This window comes from Podarcis pityusensis (genome assembly GCF_964106645.2).
Source record: "Podarcis pityusensis genome assembly, chromosome: 17".
Classification (NCBI taxonomy): domain Eukaryota; kingdom Metazoa; phylum Chordata; class Lepidosauria; order Squamata; family Lacertidae; genus Podarcis; species Podarcis pityusensis.
Window position 1 is genome coordinate 9,832,180 of NC_138042.1, and position 20,016 is coordinate 9,852,195.

Consider the following 20,016-nt stretch of genomic DNA (forward strand, 5'->3'; position numbering starts at 1 on the left):
AGGTGCGTCTTATGGTCTGGTGCGTCTTATAGAGCGAAAAATACGGTAACTAAAACAGCTTCTGTAAATCCAGGACTATCCCTGGAATATAGGGACACTTGGAAGGTCTGTCAGAGATGTGGAGTGACTTTTATGAAGTGATAATGAAAGTAAACCAGGAAAACTTAGAAACTGAATCTAGGTTCTCACATACAAAACATATGAAAGGATTCTTGCAGTGCAGAGATGATTTAGTGGCAAACCGGTAGTAAAATGTGAAGTGCAAAGTATATTGTCTCATTCTTGTCAGTCAGTAGAACTATTGGTAGCTGAGTCTTTCTACTCAGCTGGTTATTTAGACGAATCTTAGTACGAGGGATTTAGTTGGTAAGAGTTGGTTCCAAACATAAAAACTTGTGGGGGAATCTGTTGTAGCTGCAGAGAAAAAAGCCAGGACTCGATTCAGAATTCAGGGCTAGAGGCTGCCTGTGTCCCAGGTTTTCTTTGGCCCTGAACTGGATTTGTTTCTGTTCAGAAACCCTGGAATCAGTAGGCCTGGGTGCTGATCAAACTTGGGGAACTGGAAATGTGGCTTTTCTGAGCAGCACTTTGCCACGGAGAGCTAAACCTGTCAGGCTGGTTGGATTGCATGTCTGCTCTATGGGAAGCCTGCCCAGAGAGGAAGGACCAGGTAAGGCTCAGGTGTATCAGTGCGCTCATGCATCTGCATCACTAGCATACTGGGAAGGCTGGCTAGCCTAAAATATAACTGTGAGTAGACAGTAATGGATAAGAAGATTAAATAGTTCAATAATTATTATTTGTACCCAGGGCTGGATTTAGGTTTGATGAGGCCCTAAGCTACTGAAGGTAATGGGGCCCTTTATATGTCCAGCTGTCCTTCAGTATGCCCATTACCTTTCCAGTGAGAGAAAGTCTGTTAGCTCTCTCTCTTCCAGTTCTTCTTCACCTTGCTGTTCACCCCCCAGTTCTTCCCAACTTTTGTCTTCAGAACTATGCCCCTCTGCAAACCACTGTTCCAAATCTATACTGTCTTTCTGCTCCTGGGCAGCTTCAGAATCCTGGTGGGGGGGGGAGGCTCCCACCATTCCTCATCAGAGCAGTACTCCTCAGCCTGGTCTCTGACACCAAGTGAAGATGCCCGGGTGCCAAGATGGCGCGTGATGTCTCCACCATCTAGAGGTGCATGCCTGGGGATCCTTGGATCTTGACTGCTTTCACCCACCCTGTAGAACTCTATCAGTTACATTTTATCTGCACAATCAGAATGAATTTCAGGAACCCCAAAATTGTATTGAAAGATAAGACTTCCGTGCCGTCTGGCCCTGAAGGGCAACTAGACATTCTGTTTTGGTGGCTGTAAATGTGGTTCAAGGGGCTATTTCGCGTCCAGCTTATATATCTGAGTTTCCAACACTGGCCACTGACTCTGTTTGCAAAGAGCCATCAGTCAATACCTTTCCCTGAGACAGTGGAGGTGGGGCTTTGCCTAAGGAGAAGCAGTATAAAAAAAGGTAAAGGACCCCTGACAGTTAAGTCCAGTCGCAAATGACTCTGGGGTTGCAGCGCTCATCTTGCTTTACAGGCCGAGGGAGCTGGTGTTTGTCCGCAGACAGTTTTTCCAGGTCATGTGGCCAGCATGAGTAAGCTGCTTCTGGCGCAACAGAACACTGAAACTAGAGCAGCGCACGGAAACGCCATTTACCTTCCCGCCAGAGCGGTATCTATTTATCTACTTGCACTTTTGGTGTGCATTTGAACTGCTAGGTTGGCAGGAGCTGGGACCGAGCAATGGGAGCTCACCCTGTTGCGGGGATTTGAACCGCTGATCTTCTGATTGGCAAGCCCAAGAGGCTCAGTGGTTTAGACCACAGCGCCACCCGCATCCCGGAGAAGAAGCAGTATAGTGACAGCTAATTTCATAAAGAAATATTCTGTCATACCTGAGCAGGGTTCTCCTCGTCTTCCGACTGTCTTAGGTGCCCGTAGTCATGCCAGGGTGGGGCTCCTTCTGGGTGGATGTTCAAACACAGCTGTTTGCTATTTAGGATGTGTCGAGATGTGTCATAGTTTGGAGGGGGGGTTGCACTCGCTTTCACAACAGGGAAGAACTCGGTGACTCCTTCTGTGTGCTTTCTCAGCCTGAGGTGACACACCTGAAGAGGGATTCCGGATGTGGTAAGGGACTGGAGCTTTACTGCTCCGCTCTGTCAGAAGGAGGTGGCCGCCTCTGCCTCCTGGATTTCTGCACTGTTTGGTCTGCAAAGAGAAGAAGAAGAGAGGCTGCTTCTTGCACCAGCAGCTGTTGAAATGGGTCTGTTTCTCTGTGTGTGAATATGTGTGCGTCAGGGGAAGTAGACTCTGCTTTGGATTTGACAATCTACGTAACTTAAACGGGAAGTCCAAAGGCTGACAAACTAGTGTAAGTAAAGTAATGTATTTGCTAGGGGCAACCCAAGGGTACAATGCAGTGTGCAAGCTTTAGATTTGCACAGTATGCTTCTTGAGCGTAAAGTTGTTGGGTTTTTTAAATAGCTTTTCTTAAGGCTTGGCGTGGGGGGGGGGGACCCAAAGCACATGTTTTTAAATGAGGACAAGGTTTTAAAAGTTCTTGACTACACAGGTAAGTCCTGTTGGATTCAGTGGGGCTTAAAGGTAAAGGTAAAGGGACCCCTGACCATTAGGTCCAGTCGTGACCGACTCTGGGGTTGCGGCGCTCATCTCGCTTTATTGGCCGAGGGAGCTGGCGTACAGCTGTGGCCAGCATGACTAAGCTGCTTCTGCCGAACCAGAGCAGCACACCGAAACGCCGTTTACCTTCCTGCCGGAGCGGTACCTGTTTATCTACTTGCACTGTGACGTGCTTTTGAACTGCTAGGTTGGCAGGAGCAGGGACCGAGTAACGGGAGCTCACCCCATCACGGGGATTCGAACCGCCGTCCTAGGCTCTGTGGTTTAACCCACAGCGCCACCCGCATCCCTCAGTGGGGCTTACTCCCAGGTAAATGGGGTTAGGTTTGGAGCCCTCTTTGCAGATGTGAACAGAATTGCAGCCATCAATAGGTTGGATGTGGGTTTTTTGTGCTAAGGTGGGGTGTGGAATGTCAGCCCCCCCCCCCGGGCCTCCCTCAGCACCTTTCCCAGGCCACAACCCTCACTGCTCCTCCTTGAGTGTTTCTGCCTGTCTGGAATATGCCCTTGAACTTGGATATTGGCTCTTGATTGCCCGGATGAAGGATGGAGGCTGGTGTCTGTAGAAACGAGGCCAGGCCACCGTGCAAATGTCAAATTTGCATGCATTGTTCTGCCCACTTTCAAATCTGACCCTGCAGAGAGAGCTTATATTAGAAAACGTGGAGATCAGTGCTTTTTTCTGGGGGTTCTCAAGCATACGCAGTACTAGCACTTTCTCCCCCCCCCAAAAAAAAAAATGTTAAAAGTGTGTCACTTATTGTAAAAACTTCATGTTGAGTACCGGCACCTGTTTCCCTAAAATAACAGATAGCACTGGTGGAGATCAATTCTAGAGAGCATGCTAGGCACAAAACTGTAGAAACCAAATAGGGTGGCACTATTTAGTGCTTTGGTAGGGACGTGGGTGGCGCTGTGGTCTAAACCACTGAGTCTAGGGCTTGCTGATCAGAAGGTTGGGGGTTCGAATCCCCGTGACGGGGTGAGCTCCTGTTGCTCAGTCCCTGCACCTGCCAACCTAGCAGTTCAAAAACATGTCAAAGTGCAAGTAGATAAATAAGTACCGCTCTGGTGGGAAGGTAAACGGCATTTCCGTGCGCTGTTCTGGTTCGCCAGAAGCAGCTTAGTCATGCTGGCCACATGACCCGGAAACTGTATGCCTGCTCCCTCGGCCAATAAAGTGAGATGAGCGCCACAACCCCAGAGTCGTCCGCGACTGGACCTTACGGTTAGGGGTCCCTTTACCTGTTTAGTGCTTTGAGGCAGAGGTGATGCCTCGGGCCCAACGTTTTGGGGGCTCAGCGCCATGCCACACCTTTGACCTTGCACACCTGTGACGTCGTATATTTTGGTTCTCCTGTCATTTCGGAAGGTATGGGTAGGTTCCATTTTAAATGTGAACCGAACTGAATTTGTCCCCATTCCCGGTAGAACACCTGCCTTGACACGTAAGTAAGCCTGCAGATATCAGAGCCAGCCACAGGATGTGATCTAAAGAGTCACACAGATTGCCCCCAGCACTTTTCTCTGACTGATGGCCCTGGTTTTTGTCCCTGGCTGCCTATGATCTTCCAGAGCAGGGATCAGCAAATTTTTTCAGCAGGGGGCCGGTTCACTGTCCCTCAGACCTTGTGGGAGGCCGGACTATATCTTTTTAAAAAATAATGAACGAATTCCTATGCACACTGCACATATTTTATTTGTAGTGCACAAAAAACAAGAAAAACAATACAATATATGGGGAGAGAAAGCAAATGTGAGAGCGCGGCGGGATATACGCGGCCAAGATGGCAGCTCCTCCCAGAGGGATTGACCAAGCAGGCGGCAGGATCCACGGGCTGTATTTACGAGCCCGGTGGTCTGCATCTGGCCCCTGGGCCTTAGTTTGCTGACCCATGTTCCAGAGTGTTCAGTCTTCGGGGTTATAACGCAACCTGACACATCGCTCTAATATTATAGCCGCAGGGACAATGGGAGTCACTAGGTGTGGGCATGTTCCTTTGCAAGAATCGATGGCAGATTGCCCAGAGCTAGTTATGCAGGTGTTGCTCTTTTATTGTCACCAATGGCATGATGCGCTCTCTATCTCCTACCACAATCCCTATGTCTACTGCCAACAACTATGGATTGAACCATGTGAAGGGCAGGGAGGCAAGTGATGCTGTTTTGGGACACTTCCTTTTAATCAAAGCTTCAGAACAGAGTCTGTGAGTTCTGCCGTCTTTAATATTTGAGAGGAGGGGGGTCAGGCAAGGCCCCCTCGGTGGGCCCCCTCCTACAAGAGGCATGCATACCATGGCCGTAGCCAGGATTTATGTTGGGGGGGGCAGGACACCCACCTGCTGTCATCCTCTGCCTGGCTCTGTCTAGCAGATTCGGAATGAAATGTCTCAACAGTTGTTTTAAATGGGTGGGGTATAAATACATTCGTACCTCAGAAGTCGAACAGAATCCGTTCCGGAAGTCCGTTCGACTTCCAAAACGTTCAGAAACCAAGGTGCGGCTTCCAATTGGCTGCAGGAAGCTCCTGCAGCCAATCGGAAGCTGTGGAAGCCGCATCAGACGTTCGGGTTCCAAAGAACATTCCCAAACCGGAACACTCACTTCTGGGTTTGCAGCCAAAACGTTCAAGTCGCAAGGCATTTGTCAACCAAGCTACAACTGAATAATAATAATAATAATAATAATAATAATAATAATAATAATAAGTTGTTAACTTTCTTTTGACCCAAAGTGCTCAGGAAAAAATCTGTCAGACACTTCAGTCAATTGAAAACTAGTAAGTTTTTTTAAAAAATTAATATCAGGGAGTAACTTTTATGCGGTTAATGAGTATATTTTGCAAAATTACAAAGAACATGCACCTTTTTAAATCCTACTTTTAAAAAATCTAAACTAAAACAAGATTTATTGGATTGGCTGAAAACCTTTCACAACATTATCCAAGTGACCTCAGCAAGCATTTCAATTTCAGATATTCTGATTATTTATACTTTGAGTTAAGTATTTTTTATTATTATTTACTTGATGGGGTGGGCAGCTGCCCCCTGCGCACACAGACTCCCTGCTATGCCCATGATCCATACTGTAGGGTTGCCATAATTCAGAAAGTGAAATTCTGGACACATAACTTGAGTTGAGGTTTTTTTGGCAAAATCGGGGTTTGAGCTGTTTTTTTAAGAAAACCAGCAAAAAAAACCCCCACTTCTGGCATGGGTTGCCATACGCCTGGGTTTTCCTGGACATTTAAAGCAGTTCCTGAAAATTCTGCCCGGACACAATTTTTGATGGCTAAATACCAATGATTTCCAGAAAATTCTGGACGTATGGCAGCCCTAGAATACTGAGGCTTCCCTCTCTGCATTAATCCTGATCTTCTTGGGTACCTCATGTAAAGTGCCACTCCTGGAGCAGTGAGCAGTTTGGTTAAACTCGAGGGCCAAACAGAAGCCTTGACTCTCTGGAGCTGGTTTTCTCTGTGAGCTCTGGAAAGAGCGGTGGGAATTTGACCCTTGGAGTTTGAACTGCCTTCCTCTCGTCTCACAGATGGCCTCTGCAAATGACACCCGGCAGGCGCCCAAAGATGCTGCCGACCAGAATTTTGACTACATGTTCAAGCTGCTGATCATCGGCAACAGCAGTGTAGGCAAGACGTCGTTCCTCTTCCGATACGCTGACGACTCCTTCACTTCGGCCTTCGTCAGTACTGTGGGCATCGACTTCAAGGTCAAGACTGTCTACAGGAATGAAAAGAGAGTCAAGCTGCAGATCTGGGTAAGAAACCATTTTTGGCGAGGGGTGCACAGAAACTTGGCCAGTTGTATGTATCCTATGCAGTAAAAGGGACGCGGGTGGTGCTGTGGGTTAAACCACAGAGCCTAGGACTTGCCGATCAGAAGGTCGGCGGTTCAAATCCCCGCAACGGGGTGAGCTCCCATTGCTCAGTACCTGCTCCAGCCAACCTAGCAGTTCGAAAGCACGTCAAAGTGCAAGTAGATAAATAGGTACTGCTCCGGCGGGAAGGTAAACGGTGTTTCCGTGCTCTGTTCTGGTTCTCCAGAAGCGGCTTAGTCATGCTGGCCACATGACCCGGAAGCTGTATGCCGGCTCCCTCGGCCAATAAAGCGAGATGAGTGCCGCAACCCCAGAGGCGGTCACGACTGGACCTAATGGTCAGGGGTCCCTTTACCTTTTTTATGCAGTAAATATGTCAAATTAAATTTCTATTCCAATCCCAGGCAACCCAAGCCCTGCAGGTGTCCCATCTTTTGCTAGGCTGGAGGAGTGAGAAGGAACAAAGTGGGGAGCAACCAATGGAACTATGGTTCAGCCACACTTCTGCCTTCAGAGATCTCTGGAGGCATTGCCACTCCCCCTCGGGTGTATTTTGGCAGTCACAAGGACTAGAAACTTGCACTTACAAAAATGAAAAGGGAGGTTCTCATCTGAATTCTGTGCTCCAGCAAAATCTTGGCATCTTTCTCCACTTGGAAACTGACCATGGTGTGTATTACATGGCATGGGTGTCCTGAATAGGATGTGAGCAGATATTATGGAAGCGCAAACTTCTTCTATTTTTTATTTTTAGTGTCTTGATTCAGCCAGGTTTGTAGCCCGCTGCTTCCTTTGAACCCTTGAATCCAAGCACTGAGGTGGCTAGCTTTTTGGTCCACTCCTCGGGAGATGTTTTTGCTTTGCTATGCCAGCAGCTCTGGCTCTGGCTATTCCTGGGCTCAGAGAGCAGCTTGTCAGCTCCATGTTTCCTTGCTTCATCCTCAAGTTTCTCTCCAGCCAGAGTGCTGGAAGCAAGTGCACATGGGGAAAGGCACTGGCTTGTGTGCCAGCACTGCTGCTTCACTCATCTGGGTGTGTCACTGAAAGGTGACATGTATGATGGGCTAACACAGTACAACTCTTGATGGTGTCTGATGATGTAGGACTTTAGGCTGCATGGGCTCTCATGTGCCACTGAGCTATAGAGAAAAGCCAGAGTTCATCAAGGTCCCAGGCCATATCAGCACTCTAGATTTAAACCTGGTCTCACAATAACAAATTAACAAAACCGGAAAGTTCAATTGGCTGCCATTCTCTACAGGCACAGTGTGTTTCCATTCGCCTCCCCGGCAACTATATAGTGAAACTATATAGACCCACACTGTGCTTGTAGAGAATGGCAGCCAATTGAACTTTCCGTTTTTACCCAAGGTTCAGACTATGTGCCACACTAGTTTTGTGTGCCTCCATTAAAAAGGTAAAGGACCCCTGGACGGTGAAGTCCAGTCAAAGGCGACAATGGGGTTGCTGCGCTCATCTCGCTTTCAGGCCAAGGGAGCCGGTGTTTGTCCACAGACAGCTTCAGCTTTCCAGGTCATGTGGCCAGCGCTTCTGGCGCAACGGAATACCGTTATGGAAGCTAGAGTTCTTGGAAACGCCATTTATCTTCCTGCTGCAATGGTACCTATTTATCTACTTGCACTGGCGTGCTTTTGAACTGCTAGGTTAGCAGGAGCTGGGACAGAGCAACGGGAGCTGACTCCATCACGGGGATTCGAACCGCCGACCTTCTGATCGGCAAGCCCAAGAGGCTCAGTGGTTTTGATCACAGCACCACTCACATCCAGCCAGGTGTCCCCAACCCAGGTTTGGATCAGAGTCCTAGCTAGTGCCACCTTTGGGAGAGAGATGACATAACAGGAAGACATAACCCTGCAATAAGTAAATAAAATAAATAAATGGAACATGTCTGTTTAGCTAGAAAGGTTGTGTGCTTGTGGAAGTCTCCAGTGACAACCATCGCCAGTACTGAATACAATGTCCTACCTTCTGGTGGAGCAGGAAATTGCTGGCAGCATCCAAAGGTCTACACTGGCTTCCTCTTTATTTGGACTTTGAGCGTCCACCAATCCTGAAAAGTCAGAGTAGGTTACAGCATATTTTGGAAAGCAACTCATCAAAGTACTCCCCTACTGATAAAACCAAATTCAGGAGAAGGAGTGTCTCAGACCTCAAAAAGCTGAACCACATATAAAACTGTGATATTTCTGTTGGAAGATGCTCAGACTTTCGGGTTTGTGGGGGAAGAGAACTCCAGACCTGAGGAGGGTCTTTCTGCATATCTGCTGCGTCTCTTGACATGGCACCATTCTCCACGGTCCATAGCGACCATGATGAGAGGGAAACAACTGCAGCATGTCCACAACTGAGCAAACCTTCTGGTCCAAGTGTCCTGGGCCCAGCTGAACCACCGCTGACTCTCGACTCAAGCGACTTGGCCTGCACCTTGTCTTGTTTCTGTTGTTTGTTGACAACCGTCTGCCTTCAGAGACAATGGAGTGCGCCTCCGGGGGTGAAGTCAAACCGCTGCGTTAGGAGCGCAGAAGTGACCTCTTCTGGGTGCAAGACTGGGCAGTGTGTATGGAGGTCCTGGACTGCCAAGACAACAAGTCCCTGCTATCGGCCTCACTGATGAGGTCCAAAGGGAAGCAGGGCAATACGTTTGGCACCAACTTGGCTGCAGGAGTTTCTGGAAGGTGGCGTACAAGGCGCCATCCCAACTGTCTTAGCGACTCTGGATTTGTGTACGGTTTGCTCCGTAGCCTTTTCTTCTCCTGAAGATGTCCCGCAAGGCAGCAGAGGTTTAGGATCAGAGTTTTTCTTCTCCTAGATGGGCTACCTTCCCAGGTTGATGGGCCCTGTCTGCCCCTCACTTCCCTCTACAGCACATGCTGTACAGAGCCAGTGTGGTGTAGTGGTTAAGAGCTGTGGACTCAAGAAGGTACCTTTTTTCATATGTGGTGGACTTGTCCCAAGGTGAAAGACTTCTGGGAGAAGATTTATAATGAACTGAAAAAAATGTTGAAATATACATTTATTAAAAAAACCAGAGACCTTTCTTCTTGGAATAATAGGTTTGGAACTGCCCAAGAAAGATGTTAAATTATTTTTATATGCCACAATGGCTGCTCGAATATTACTTGCTAAAAATTGGAAAACACAAGAACTACCAACAGTGGAAGATTGGCAGATGAAGATGATGGACTTTTTGGAGCTAGCTGACCTGACTGGAAGAATCCGCGACCAGAAAGAAGAGGAAGATTGGAGTTGCAGGAAGATTGGAGGAAATTTAAGATTGGAGGAAGTTGCAGGAAGATTGGAGGAAATTTAAAGACCATTTGAATAAACATTGTAATATAAAAAATTAAAAATTACTTGAAAGTACCAATTAGGCCTTGGATTAGAATAGGATATTAATAAATAAATGGGATTTAGAATATTATGAAAAGTGAATAAGATGGACTTAAATGGAGTGATTTTTAGTTTAATAATGATATTGGAAAGCTGTTACATTCAATTATAAGGAAACTCAGAAGGGAGAGACTAGAGGAAGTCAATTAAGAGGTTTAAAAAGCTGGGATTTTGAAAGAATTAAGTTTGTTGTTATTATATGTGTATTGTTATTATTTATTTTTTCTTTTTCTTTTCTCATTTTGTCTTTGTGTGTTATTTTGTGTTGTGGTTTTTGTTACAACTGTGGAAAATCTAATAATTTTTTTTAAAAAAGAGCGGTGGACTCATAATCTGGTGAACCGGGTTCGATTCCCCGCTCCTCCACATGCAGCTGCTGGGTGACTTTGCGCTAGTCACACTTCTCTGAAGTCTCTCAGCCTCACTCACCTCACAGAGTGTTTGTTGTGGGGGAGGAAGGGAAAGGAGAATGTTAGCTGCTTTGAGATTCCTTAGGGTAGTGATAAAGCGGGATATCAAATCCAAACTCCTCTTCTTCTTCATGCAGAAACCGCTATTGGACCGCTATTGGTCTTGTCTGCTCAATTTGCCAGAGGCTGTCTTTGCAAGCAGGGGAAGTCCCTAATTCACAGAGGGCTTGAGGGCCATTGGCTACCCTCCCCTGCTTTAGCCAGCCAGTCAAAGCCATTCCCAGAGTGTGGCCGCTGTCGCATGCTGACAGCTTCTAGGAGCCACAGGTGAGAGCTGAGTGCAGGCTGGGAACCAAAGGTGAACAAACTACCCCAGAAGGAGCACGGTGTGTCCCCACCCCTCCCCTAACACACCCCACCCTTTGCCTGGGCCCACTGTAAAGTGGTGCCAGAAAACATACTGTTCTGGTGTGCTGTTTTTGGAGCTCAAGTTTTCTTGGAGCATTGTTCCAGAGTGTTGGCTGACATGGGAAAACAAGCCACTTGGCAGCTGTGCGATAATCCTGTACAAATACTAGATACAATGGGTCTTTTGCAGGTGGCGGCAGCAGCTGACATTAGTCGCCAAACGGGTCAGGGCTTGGTGGAGGGGGCTGCGTGGAGAGTCTTCCTCCCTAATGGGCCTCTTACGGTCTCCAAGGTAGTGACATCCAGCTGTGTAGGGACCAGCCATTCACACAGGATTGACAAAGTGAGGCATCATATGAGGAAAGGAAAACTCACTCAGGAAGCTGTCCTTCAGTTGGCACAGAATGACTAAGGCCAGCTTTACTCCTGAAATAAGGTGCAGACACTGACTCCAGAAAGGTGTTGGTACTGACCTTTAAAGCCCTAAACGGCTTCAGCCCAGTATACCTGAAGGAGTTTCTCCACCCCCATCATTCAGTCCAGACACTGAGGTCCAGCTCTGAGGGCCTTCTGGAGGTTCCCTCCCTACGAGAAGTGAGTTTACAGGGAACCAGGCAGAGGGCCTTCTCAGTAGTGGCACCCACCCTGTGGAACGCCCTCCCATCAGATGTCAAGGAAATAAACAACTGTCTAACTTTTAGAAGACATCTGAAGACAGCCCTGTTTAGGGAAGTTTTTAATGTTTGATGTTTTATTGTGTTTTTAATATTCTTTTGGGAGTCGTCCAGAGTGGCTGGGGAAACCCAGCCAGATGGGCGGGGAATAAATAATAAAGTATTATAATTAAAGGTGCTAATAATGGCACCTGCCTGCTGTGTAGATAGCATTAGCATGTCGTCTCTACCTTAGACCAGAAAGAAGAAGCCCACTGTAGAGAGGGACCTCAGGTGGTCCAGCTCATGGGATGTGCAGTCACTGGTTGTTAGAAAACATTCTCCGCAATGTCTCTTCAAATGGGTGAAAGCATTTCTCTGTGGGAAAAGAGTCTGTGTGGATGAGCTTTCTCAGTCCTCCTTGCTTCTTTTGCCCCAGGAAGGTGGGCTTCACAGAGATCGTTCTGGGATTGGGAAGATGATGGCTGGTTGTTGGGTAGGATTAATCTTGCACCATCTACAAATATAAAGAAAAAAGAAAACACAACCACAAAGGACCCAAAGGATTCCCCACAAAACCACAGGACAGAATGGATTTTAGAGGCTCAGCTTGTTTTGTGGACTGTGGCATGATAACTGGTCAGCAGTGGGGAGAAATCTCCAATCCTGAGAATCTCTTAGATCAAGACTTGGCTGTTTGGTGCCCAGCTGTCCTTCCAGCTAAGTCTGCTGCCCTCCCCAGAGCATCTCCTTGACTCTTGGTCCTTGGGTGGTGCCTCGTAAGAGACCTGCCTCTATCTGGCAACCCTCGCTTTCCTTTTAAATGCTCCATTAAGCTTTGCACCTCTTTAAATTTTAATAGCAGTCAAATGGCAGTCCTTACGCACATCAGAGCCATCATGGAAACTCTCCCCTGAGCCTGCTGTCAGCATGAAAGGAAACCTATGTCATAGCCTTGAAAAGTAAGCTCTGGTTTCCACAGTAACGGCAAGTCTCCGAGCTGCAAGGGAGCAGGTGTCCAGGAAGAACCAGGGATGACTCTTGTCTCCAAGGCTAAGCAGCTGGGGATGAGCTACCATTCCACAGCCTTTCTGCATCTGTGCTTTATGTGTGACCTTAGCGCTTGCTCCATATCTCACTTGGTCATCATTGTGTATTCCTTTAGTGCTCTATTATATGTATTTATGAGTCATGTTTTCCACTTAAGAGAGGGCTCGCAGTGATGCACAAATAAACATGGTGGCCTTAAAATTAAAATATAGATTCCCACCCCAAATGAGAAGCCTGACTTCTCGAAAAGCCAAGTGTATAAAGCTGGGTGCATATGGCATCATCTTTCAGCCACAAACCAGTCTGGAAGGTGTATGGCTGGTCAGGCAGTAACTGATTCTGGTTGGGTGGGTGGAAGGGAAGGGTGCCGTGTTTGGGGAAAGCCTGAGAAATTTTCTTGCCACTTTGAGAAGCAGGTTGCCAGACAAGATGGAAGCCGCCTAGAGTGGCTGGGGAAACCCAGTCAGATGGGTGGGGTACAAATAATAATAATAATAATAATAATAATAATAATAATAATAATAAATCTGATTCAGTAGAGCTCTTAGGATTCCTTACAGTGGGTGAAGTGAGATGGATCCTTCCTGGGGATTTTGGCTAACCTTCTTCTCTTTCTCTCTCTTTTTTAAATATAATTTTTATTAATTTTTCTGTTTTATAATTTAGAATACTCATTTAAACATCCTTAAAATATTCAGTGACTTCTCTGCATATTTTACATAAACTAAACCATTCACTATTCCATTATTACATCCATCAAAACTTATTTGCACTGTCAAATTTATCTTAATGCTGCCAACATTTTCAAGTGTACACAATCTTCCCCCATACATTCAATAAATGTTTCCCAATCTTCTCTAAACATATGTTCTTCTTGTTCTCTTATTCCATTAAGTCTGCAAGCTGTACATATTCTGTCAACTTAAGTTGCCACTTTCCTTTGGTTGGGACCTCGTTCGCTTTCCATTTTGGGGCTAACGAAACATGGACCGCAGTAGTGGCATACATAAATAACCTTCTTCTCTTTCTCTAAGGACACAGCCGGCCAAGAGCGATACCGGACGATAACAACAGCCTATTACAGGGGAGCCATGGGCTTCTTACTCATGTATGATATTTCCAACCAGGAGTCTTTCAGTGCTGTACAAGACTGGTAAGGAATGCTGCACAGAATTCTAGGATGAGACTGGGATCTGTGTCTTCCTATTTCCTAGGATGTGGATTTCCAACCTTACTTGTGTGTCTTCAAAGCAGAAAAGGGGGGTGTTTTCAGGTAGAGGTGTAGCAGGGTGTGCCTGGGGTCCTTTCTCTCAGGACGGCCAGTGGACTCTCTGCTTTGGTATCGAGAGAACTTAATTCAAATGCAACCCACTTAGTCTTCTGCTTGCCTACACCCAGTTCCCAGGAAATGTATGGAACAGGCCTTTATAGAGGTGCTCAGTGCCAAAGCCACTTCTCCAGTGGGCCAAAGGCACCATAGCTCAGTGGTGGAACACATGCTTTGCACCCAAAGGTCCCCAGTTCAGGATATTGGATAACAGAGCTGGGAAAGACCTTTCCCTGTTTGAGGCTCCAAAGAGACACTGACCACCTGAGTAGACACCACTGAACTAGGTGGACCAATGGTGCGACTTGGTTATAAGGCAGCTTCTTATGTAGAATATATGTGCTATACAAATGTCCCCTTGCTGTCGGATAAGGTTCTGGCATGTATGGCAAAGTCCTTGAAACCTGTAAAGACCTGGCATGCCTTGAAGTCCTATTGTGCTATGGAGCAAAGCATTGGGTTACCCTGTTCCAGGGTTCCAACCCGCAGGTTCCTCGAACTTATTCCCTTTTTGTGGATGGCTTTTTAATAATAATAATAATAATAATAATAATAAATTTTATTTATACCCCACCCTTCCCTGTTCAAAAACCGGGCTCAGGGTGGCTAACAACAAATTTAAAACACTTAATTGTAAAAGCAGCATAAAATACAATATAAAAACATGAATAACAATAAAATTCAAAATTCAAAAATCTATTTAGGGGAAATAAGCATTAGATAATCCCCAGGGCTAGCTGGCTGAATTGGTCCTACTTGGGCCAGCGAGGAGGCCAGGGGAGAATTAGCTGTGGGGTCTCAGAGCGGGTGATCTGCATAAAAGGAGTAGGGGGAGGGAAGAAAAGGGAAATAAAAGATCAGGCTGAATTCAAATTAAAGACCAGGCAGAATAGCTCTGTCTTACAGGCCTGACGGAAGGAGGTTAAATCCTGAAGGGACCTAGTCTCATGGGACAGAGCATTCCACCAGGTCGGAGCCATCACTGAAAAGGCCCTGGCCTGGTGGAGGAGACTTCCTTAGGACCTCTAAACTATGGTTATTCATGGACCTTAAGGTCCTCTGCAGGGCAGGGCAGGAGAGGCAGTCCCGTAAATGCGAGGGAAATGAGTTGCAGGCAGTGCTTTTTAGAGGCTGCTGGGGCAGGTCTGCATGGGGATTTCTCCGCAGCTCGAACTGCCTGAAATCCTCACGGCACCAGAGCCATCCCCTCTGCAGATCCCGGCTAATCCTCCAAGCCGACTAAGAGACTTGTTGGGTTGGACTGCAGGTTAAAAGTTGCAGCATCCCGCAATCAGTCACTGCTACTCTCACTTCTGGCTTGATAACTAAAGCCCCAAAAGCTCTTGCACAGACACACCCGGGAGGAGTTGCAAGCCTGCTCAGGTTTTGTTGCGTTGACAGAGATCTTTCAGGCATCAGCTAATTAGCTGCAAGCCCATCTCGGTTTCACGTCTGAGGTCTGCCTTTGAGAAACATCTGGAGGTTATCCACCTGAATAATTATTGTATCCCTCAAAGCATCCAAGAGTGGTGTCTGTACATATGACGCTCAGAACCGATAAAGAAGACTCTGGTCCCTGAAAGCTCGAAACCACAATAAACCTGTTAGCCCTTACGGTTCCACAAGGCTCTTGGCTGTGTCTGTTGCACCAGACCAGGATAGCTAAACACCCCTGTTACATTTCCAAACAGAGAAACTACATGCGCTCTTGCCTGTTTATCCCCATTCGTTCTTAAACAAATAGTGTGTGGCAAATGATGTGTCTGTCTACATTCCAAATGCTGAAGAGTTCATTTAGCCTTGTTTGGTTGGCGCATTTGACAATGCAATATGCTACCTGGAAGCGTCTTTTGCATTACTTTTTTAATGCTTTATTAACCGTAATTGCATCCATACATCAAAGACATTTTATAATCTGTAAATCAAACTTATCAAAATAAAAATCCCAACAAATATACAGTGGTACCTCGGGTTACATACGCTTCAGGTTACATACGCTTCAGGTTACAGACTCCGCTAACCCAGAAATAGTACCTCGGGTTAAGAACTTTGCTTCAGGATGAGAACAGAAATCGTGCTCCGGCGGCACGGCGGCAGCAGCAGGAGGCCCCATTAGCTAAAGTGGTCTTCAGGTTAAGAACAGTTTCAGGTTAAGAACGGACCTCCGGAACAAATTAAGTACTTAACCCGAGGTACCACTGTATATATAAGTCTTTCTAGTATAAATTTAGTACATAAATTTGACTTCCCATCCTTCTCAACATCTTTTCACTCTAATAAACCCTATTACCTAAACTTATCAACGTATTCATAATAAAATAATAATATACATCTATGTAAATGTATCTATTTTAACCCATTTAACCTTTGTTTACGGAGATTATTCCTGGAACACAGGAAGCTTCTTGTAGGGGAGACCAGATAGCCTCTGCCCTTGAGTCAGTGGCCACAGCAAGAAGCTAGTCATGCTTCTTCCATGATCCCTGTGGTCAGGGATTGTGTGACTTGGCAAGAGCAGTGTGGGTGGCTGGAAGCAGGGATCAGGAAAGCTGAGAGCATTCTGTGTACATGCTGATGGCTCATTCTGATCTTGTCCATACTCATACAACCCTCAGTTCTGTGGTTTCTATAGGCCAAGGATGGGGAATCTGTACTGGTTGGGTCTGATGGGAGCAGGAAACAAACAATATCTGGAGGACTGCAGATTCCCCATCCCTGCTGTAGGCACTGAAACTGGAATCCCATTCTTTTTAGCCCAAATCACTATTGTTTTGCACAAGATTGATGTAGTGAAGGGCAGCGGTGCTGCTGTGTGATTTTAGAGTTGGATGGTTTCATTTACAGTGGTACCTTGGGTTAAGTACTTAATTCGTTCCAGAGGTCCGTTCTTAACCTGAAACTGTTCTTAACCTGAAGCACCACTTTAGCTAATGCAGCCTCTTGCTGCCGCCACGCCGCCGCTGCACGGTTTCTGTTCTCATCCTGAAGCAAAGTTCTTAACCCGAGGTACTATTTCTGGGTTAGCGGAGTCTGTAACCTGAAGCATATGTAACCCGTGGTACCACTGTATTTATTTCACAAAATTCAGAGTGGCTGGGGAAACCAGCCATAAATAATTTATTATTATTAGTAGTAGTAGTAGTAGTAGTAGTCTTATTAGTCTTATTAGTCTTATTAGTCTTATTATATTTATTTAGATACCACTTGACCGTAAAGAAACAAACTCAAAGCGTTTGACAAAAAAAGAATTACAAGATCAAAAAGTCCCTTTCTCCTAAATGCCTTCTCTGTCCCTCTCGCAGGGCAACTCAGATCAAGACTTATTCATGGGACAACGCGCAAGTGATTCTAGTTGGGAACAAGTGTGACCTGGAGGATGACCGAGTGATACCCACTGAGGACGGCAAGAGGCTGGCGGATGAGCTAGGTGTGTCCTGACCTCTCTCCTATCTACACAGCTCCAGATTAGATTGGACCCCTCCCTCAACACCCCACCCCTCAAAGCATTTCGTCACGTAGCACATAGTGAACCACTCGCCCAGGAGGCAGGGATGGCCAACAACTTGGAACAGCTTAAAGAGATGGTTAGGCAAATTCACGGAAGCTAAGGCCAGACGCAGAGCTAGCTGCTCCGGCACCCAGAGTGGTGCGAGTGTCCCGGGGAGTGGGGCAGCGATGTCCCTGTCAGGAGTTCAGCCTACACTCGAGTAGGACCCTGGCAGAGACACATGCCCGACTGGCATGTTCCCTCCCCCCTTGTCGATCGTTTGGGAGCTTCAAAAGCTTTCTTCTGCCCGAACATCACAGCGACCGATGCCAACTGACACCGGCACACTTAGGGATCCGCAGAGTCTTCACAGCTTGCGTGGCAGAACTGCAGCATTTTGGCTAATCTACTTTATTTACATAGAAACACACACAGAGCACTGCAACATGGCTCCCTCTCTCTCTAGCATCAGACAGCAAAGAGAAAATGAACAAAGGACAATAGTCCCACTTCACGGAACACAGTAACTCAAACATCCTGTCTCCATAACTTCCCCCTCTGTGGAGTCAAAACATATACCGTTATGTGAAAGACAACAATCCGATGACTGCAACCATGGAGCAGGAATTCTCACAGTCCCCCCCCCCCCCAGGGATGACACCTGGGGCCCACCGCCCCCCCTTTCTCCGCCAGTGGCTAACGCTACTAGCCATATTTCTAAAAACCAGTTGTTGGAAACTCCAGGAAGGAAGAGTTTTGTTGCTCGCAGGTCCTGCCTTCGGGTTTCCCGCAGGCATTTGGTTGGTCACTGTGAGTACAGGATTCCGGATTAGATGGGCCATGGGCCTGATCCTGTAGGGCTCTTATTTTCTGTGCTCCTCTGGCCCCCTCTTCTTCTTTTTTACAAAATGCTTCCCCCCCCCTTTGCAGGTTTTGAATTCTTTGAGGCCAGTGCGAAGGACAACATCAACGTCAAGCAAGTCTTTGAGCGCTTGGTGGACATAATCTGCGAGAAGATGAACGAGAGCCTGGACACCAGCCCTGGCATGGCCAGCAACAACCACAAAAACACTGCCCTGAATGAAACCCCACCTGCACAGGCCAGCAGTTGCTCTTGCTAGAAAGGACTGTGCCCACCCCTTGGACCCTGTAGCAATTCATTGTCGTACATAGAGAGGAAGGCTCAGCAGCTGCGCACCTCTTCACCTGACCTCTGGTTGGCCGATCTGCCCTGTTTGCCTCTGGCTGTACCTGTTTTGCCTCTGACAGCATGTGCCAGCTGCCCAGTCCCCCTCTGCCCACCCCCTCTCCATCCCATAGCATGATTGGCATTTTCTAGCAGAGGAGCATGATTGCCTGTTCTCTCTGCCCTTCTCTCTCTCTCTCCAAGACACACACATACGCCCTCCCTCCAGTATACAACCCATCTTTGCATCCCGGGTGATGCTGACCCATCTCCAGAACAGTGGAGAACTTCCCCCAAGTTCTTTTCAAGTCTCCAGCCAAACTCCAACTGTTTACATACATTACCAGCCAATCCTGCCTGTATCGCTGAAGAGTTTGGGAGGCCAGTTCTCTTTTTTGCCAACTTCAGCCTTTTGCCAACTTCTCCGCTATTTAAAAAAATAAACCCAGTGGCAGTTTGATGATGGGTATCCTCATTCCCTGAGCTTTTGAGGGAGGGAGGAATACAACTTGAAGGGCTGTCACAGTGGGGTGATGGGAGGGGCCTGCTCCTTTTATTTTATTTTGGTTTTTCCAGAATTTCAATACATACATGCATATTCTACATATTTCCCTTCATCTGTTCCCTTTAGACTTCCCATTCCACCCTTCCTGTTTTTCCTCTTTATGCTGCATATCCACAGACAAGAAGTTACCACCTATTATTGTTCTATTCATTAACCTAGTTGGGGTGGGCCTGTTCCTTTCAGGGTGTTTCCTAGTGGAATGGATGATTGATTGATTGATTGATTGATTGATTTTTACCAACAACCAAAACATGAACAGTGAAAACCCCCAGGCAGCTGATACATTGGGTATACATAATCAATAATAACATATTCAAATCAGCCATATGTACAATTCTGTGTACCATAACACTCCTCCCTCCACAAGGTTTATTTAACTTTTAACATTTTAATTGCCCCATTTTAATTGCTGCTTGGATAAAAGACAAACAAACCTGTTTTTATCCCCACCTGTGGGTACACACAAGGAATAAGATACGTCATTGAAATTCTACTCAATATTGATCCAGAGTAGATTCCAATGTATAGTTAGCAGAGTAAAAACTTACACACAATGCAAGATTCCCAAAAAATAGACCAGAGGCAACTGTATTTCATCCAGCAGAGCTTTACTGCTACTGAAGGCAAATGAGCATAATGGTCACAAATCCAATACATCCAGGATTGGCACTGTCCGTAAGAAATCCAGTTGCAGCAGACTTAACTTAAACAATAAATAATAATAAGACTAAACATTAACACTACAGTATGTGCAGAACACCACACTAGAAGGAAAAGAGATGGAAAGAGAAAGTGAAACCCGGGCTCCTTGACAGAAAGAGATAAGAGAACCAGTTTAAGCCAGCTGTACTCAGCTTCTCTGAAGGAACAACCCAAACATCATGAACCTTCTGCTTGTTTCTTTCACACAGAAGCTTCCAGAAGAATTAAGTAGAATAGGAAAGATCTCTACACATCAGATGAAGGAACTTTCTGCACTAACGAATGCAAACTG

General features: G+C 46.5%; 2 protein-coding genes across 3 annotated transcripts in view; one reads left to right on the top strand and one right to left on the bottom strand.

Annotated features, from left to right (window-relative positions):
• The window catches only part of RAB3D (RAB3D, member RAS oncogene family), a 31,789-nt gene extending 12,872 nt beyond the window's left edge, over nt 1-18,917 (top strand). The window contains exons 1-5 of one of the 2 annotated variants that reach the window (XM_080988369.1): nt 2,303-2,422; nt 6,238-6,465; nt 13,492-13,610; nt 17,087-17,211; nt 18,202-18,917. In XM_080988369.1, the coding sequence (XP_080844495.1) occupies nt 6,238-6,465; nt 13,492-13,610; nt 17,087-17,211; nt 18,202-18,392 (663 nt within the window). In that variant the 5' untranslated portion in view covers nt 2,303-2,422 and the 3' untranslated portion in view covers nt 18,393-18,917. Of the gene's footprint in view, nt 1-2,302; nt 2,423-6,237; nt 6,466-13,491; nt 13,611-17,086; nt 17,212-18,201 lie in introns of those variants that run through there. The other variant, XM_080988368.1, reaches the window with a different exon arrangement.
• Nucleotides 1-20,016, bottom strand: part of TSPAN16 (tetraspanin 16) — a 214,771-nt gene that overhangs the window by 145,183 nt on the left and 49,572 nt on the right. The window lies entirely within an intron of this gene.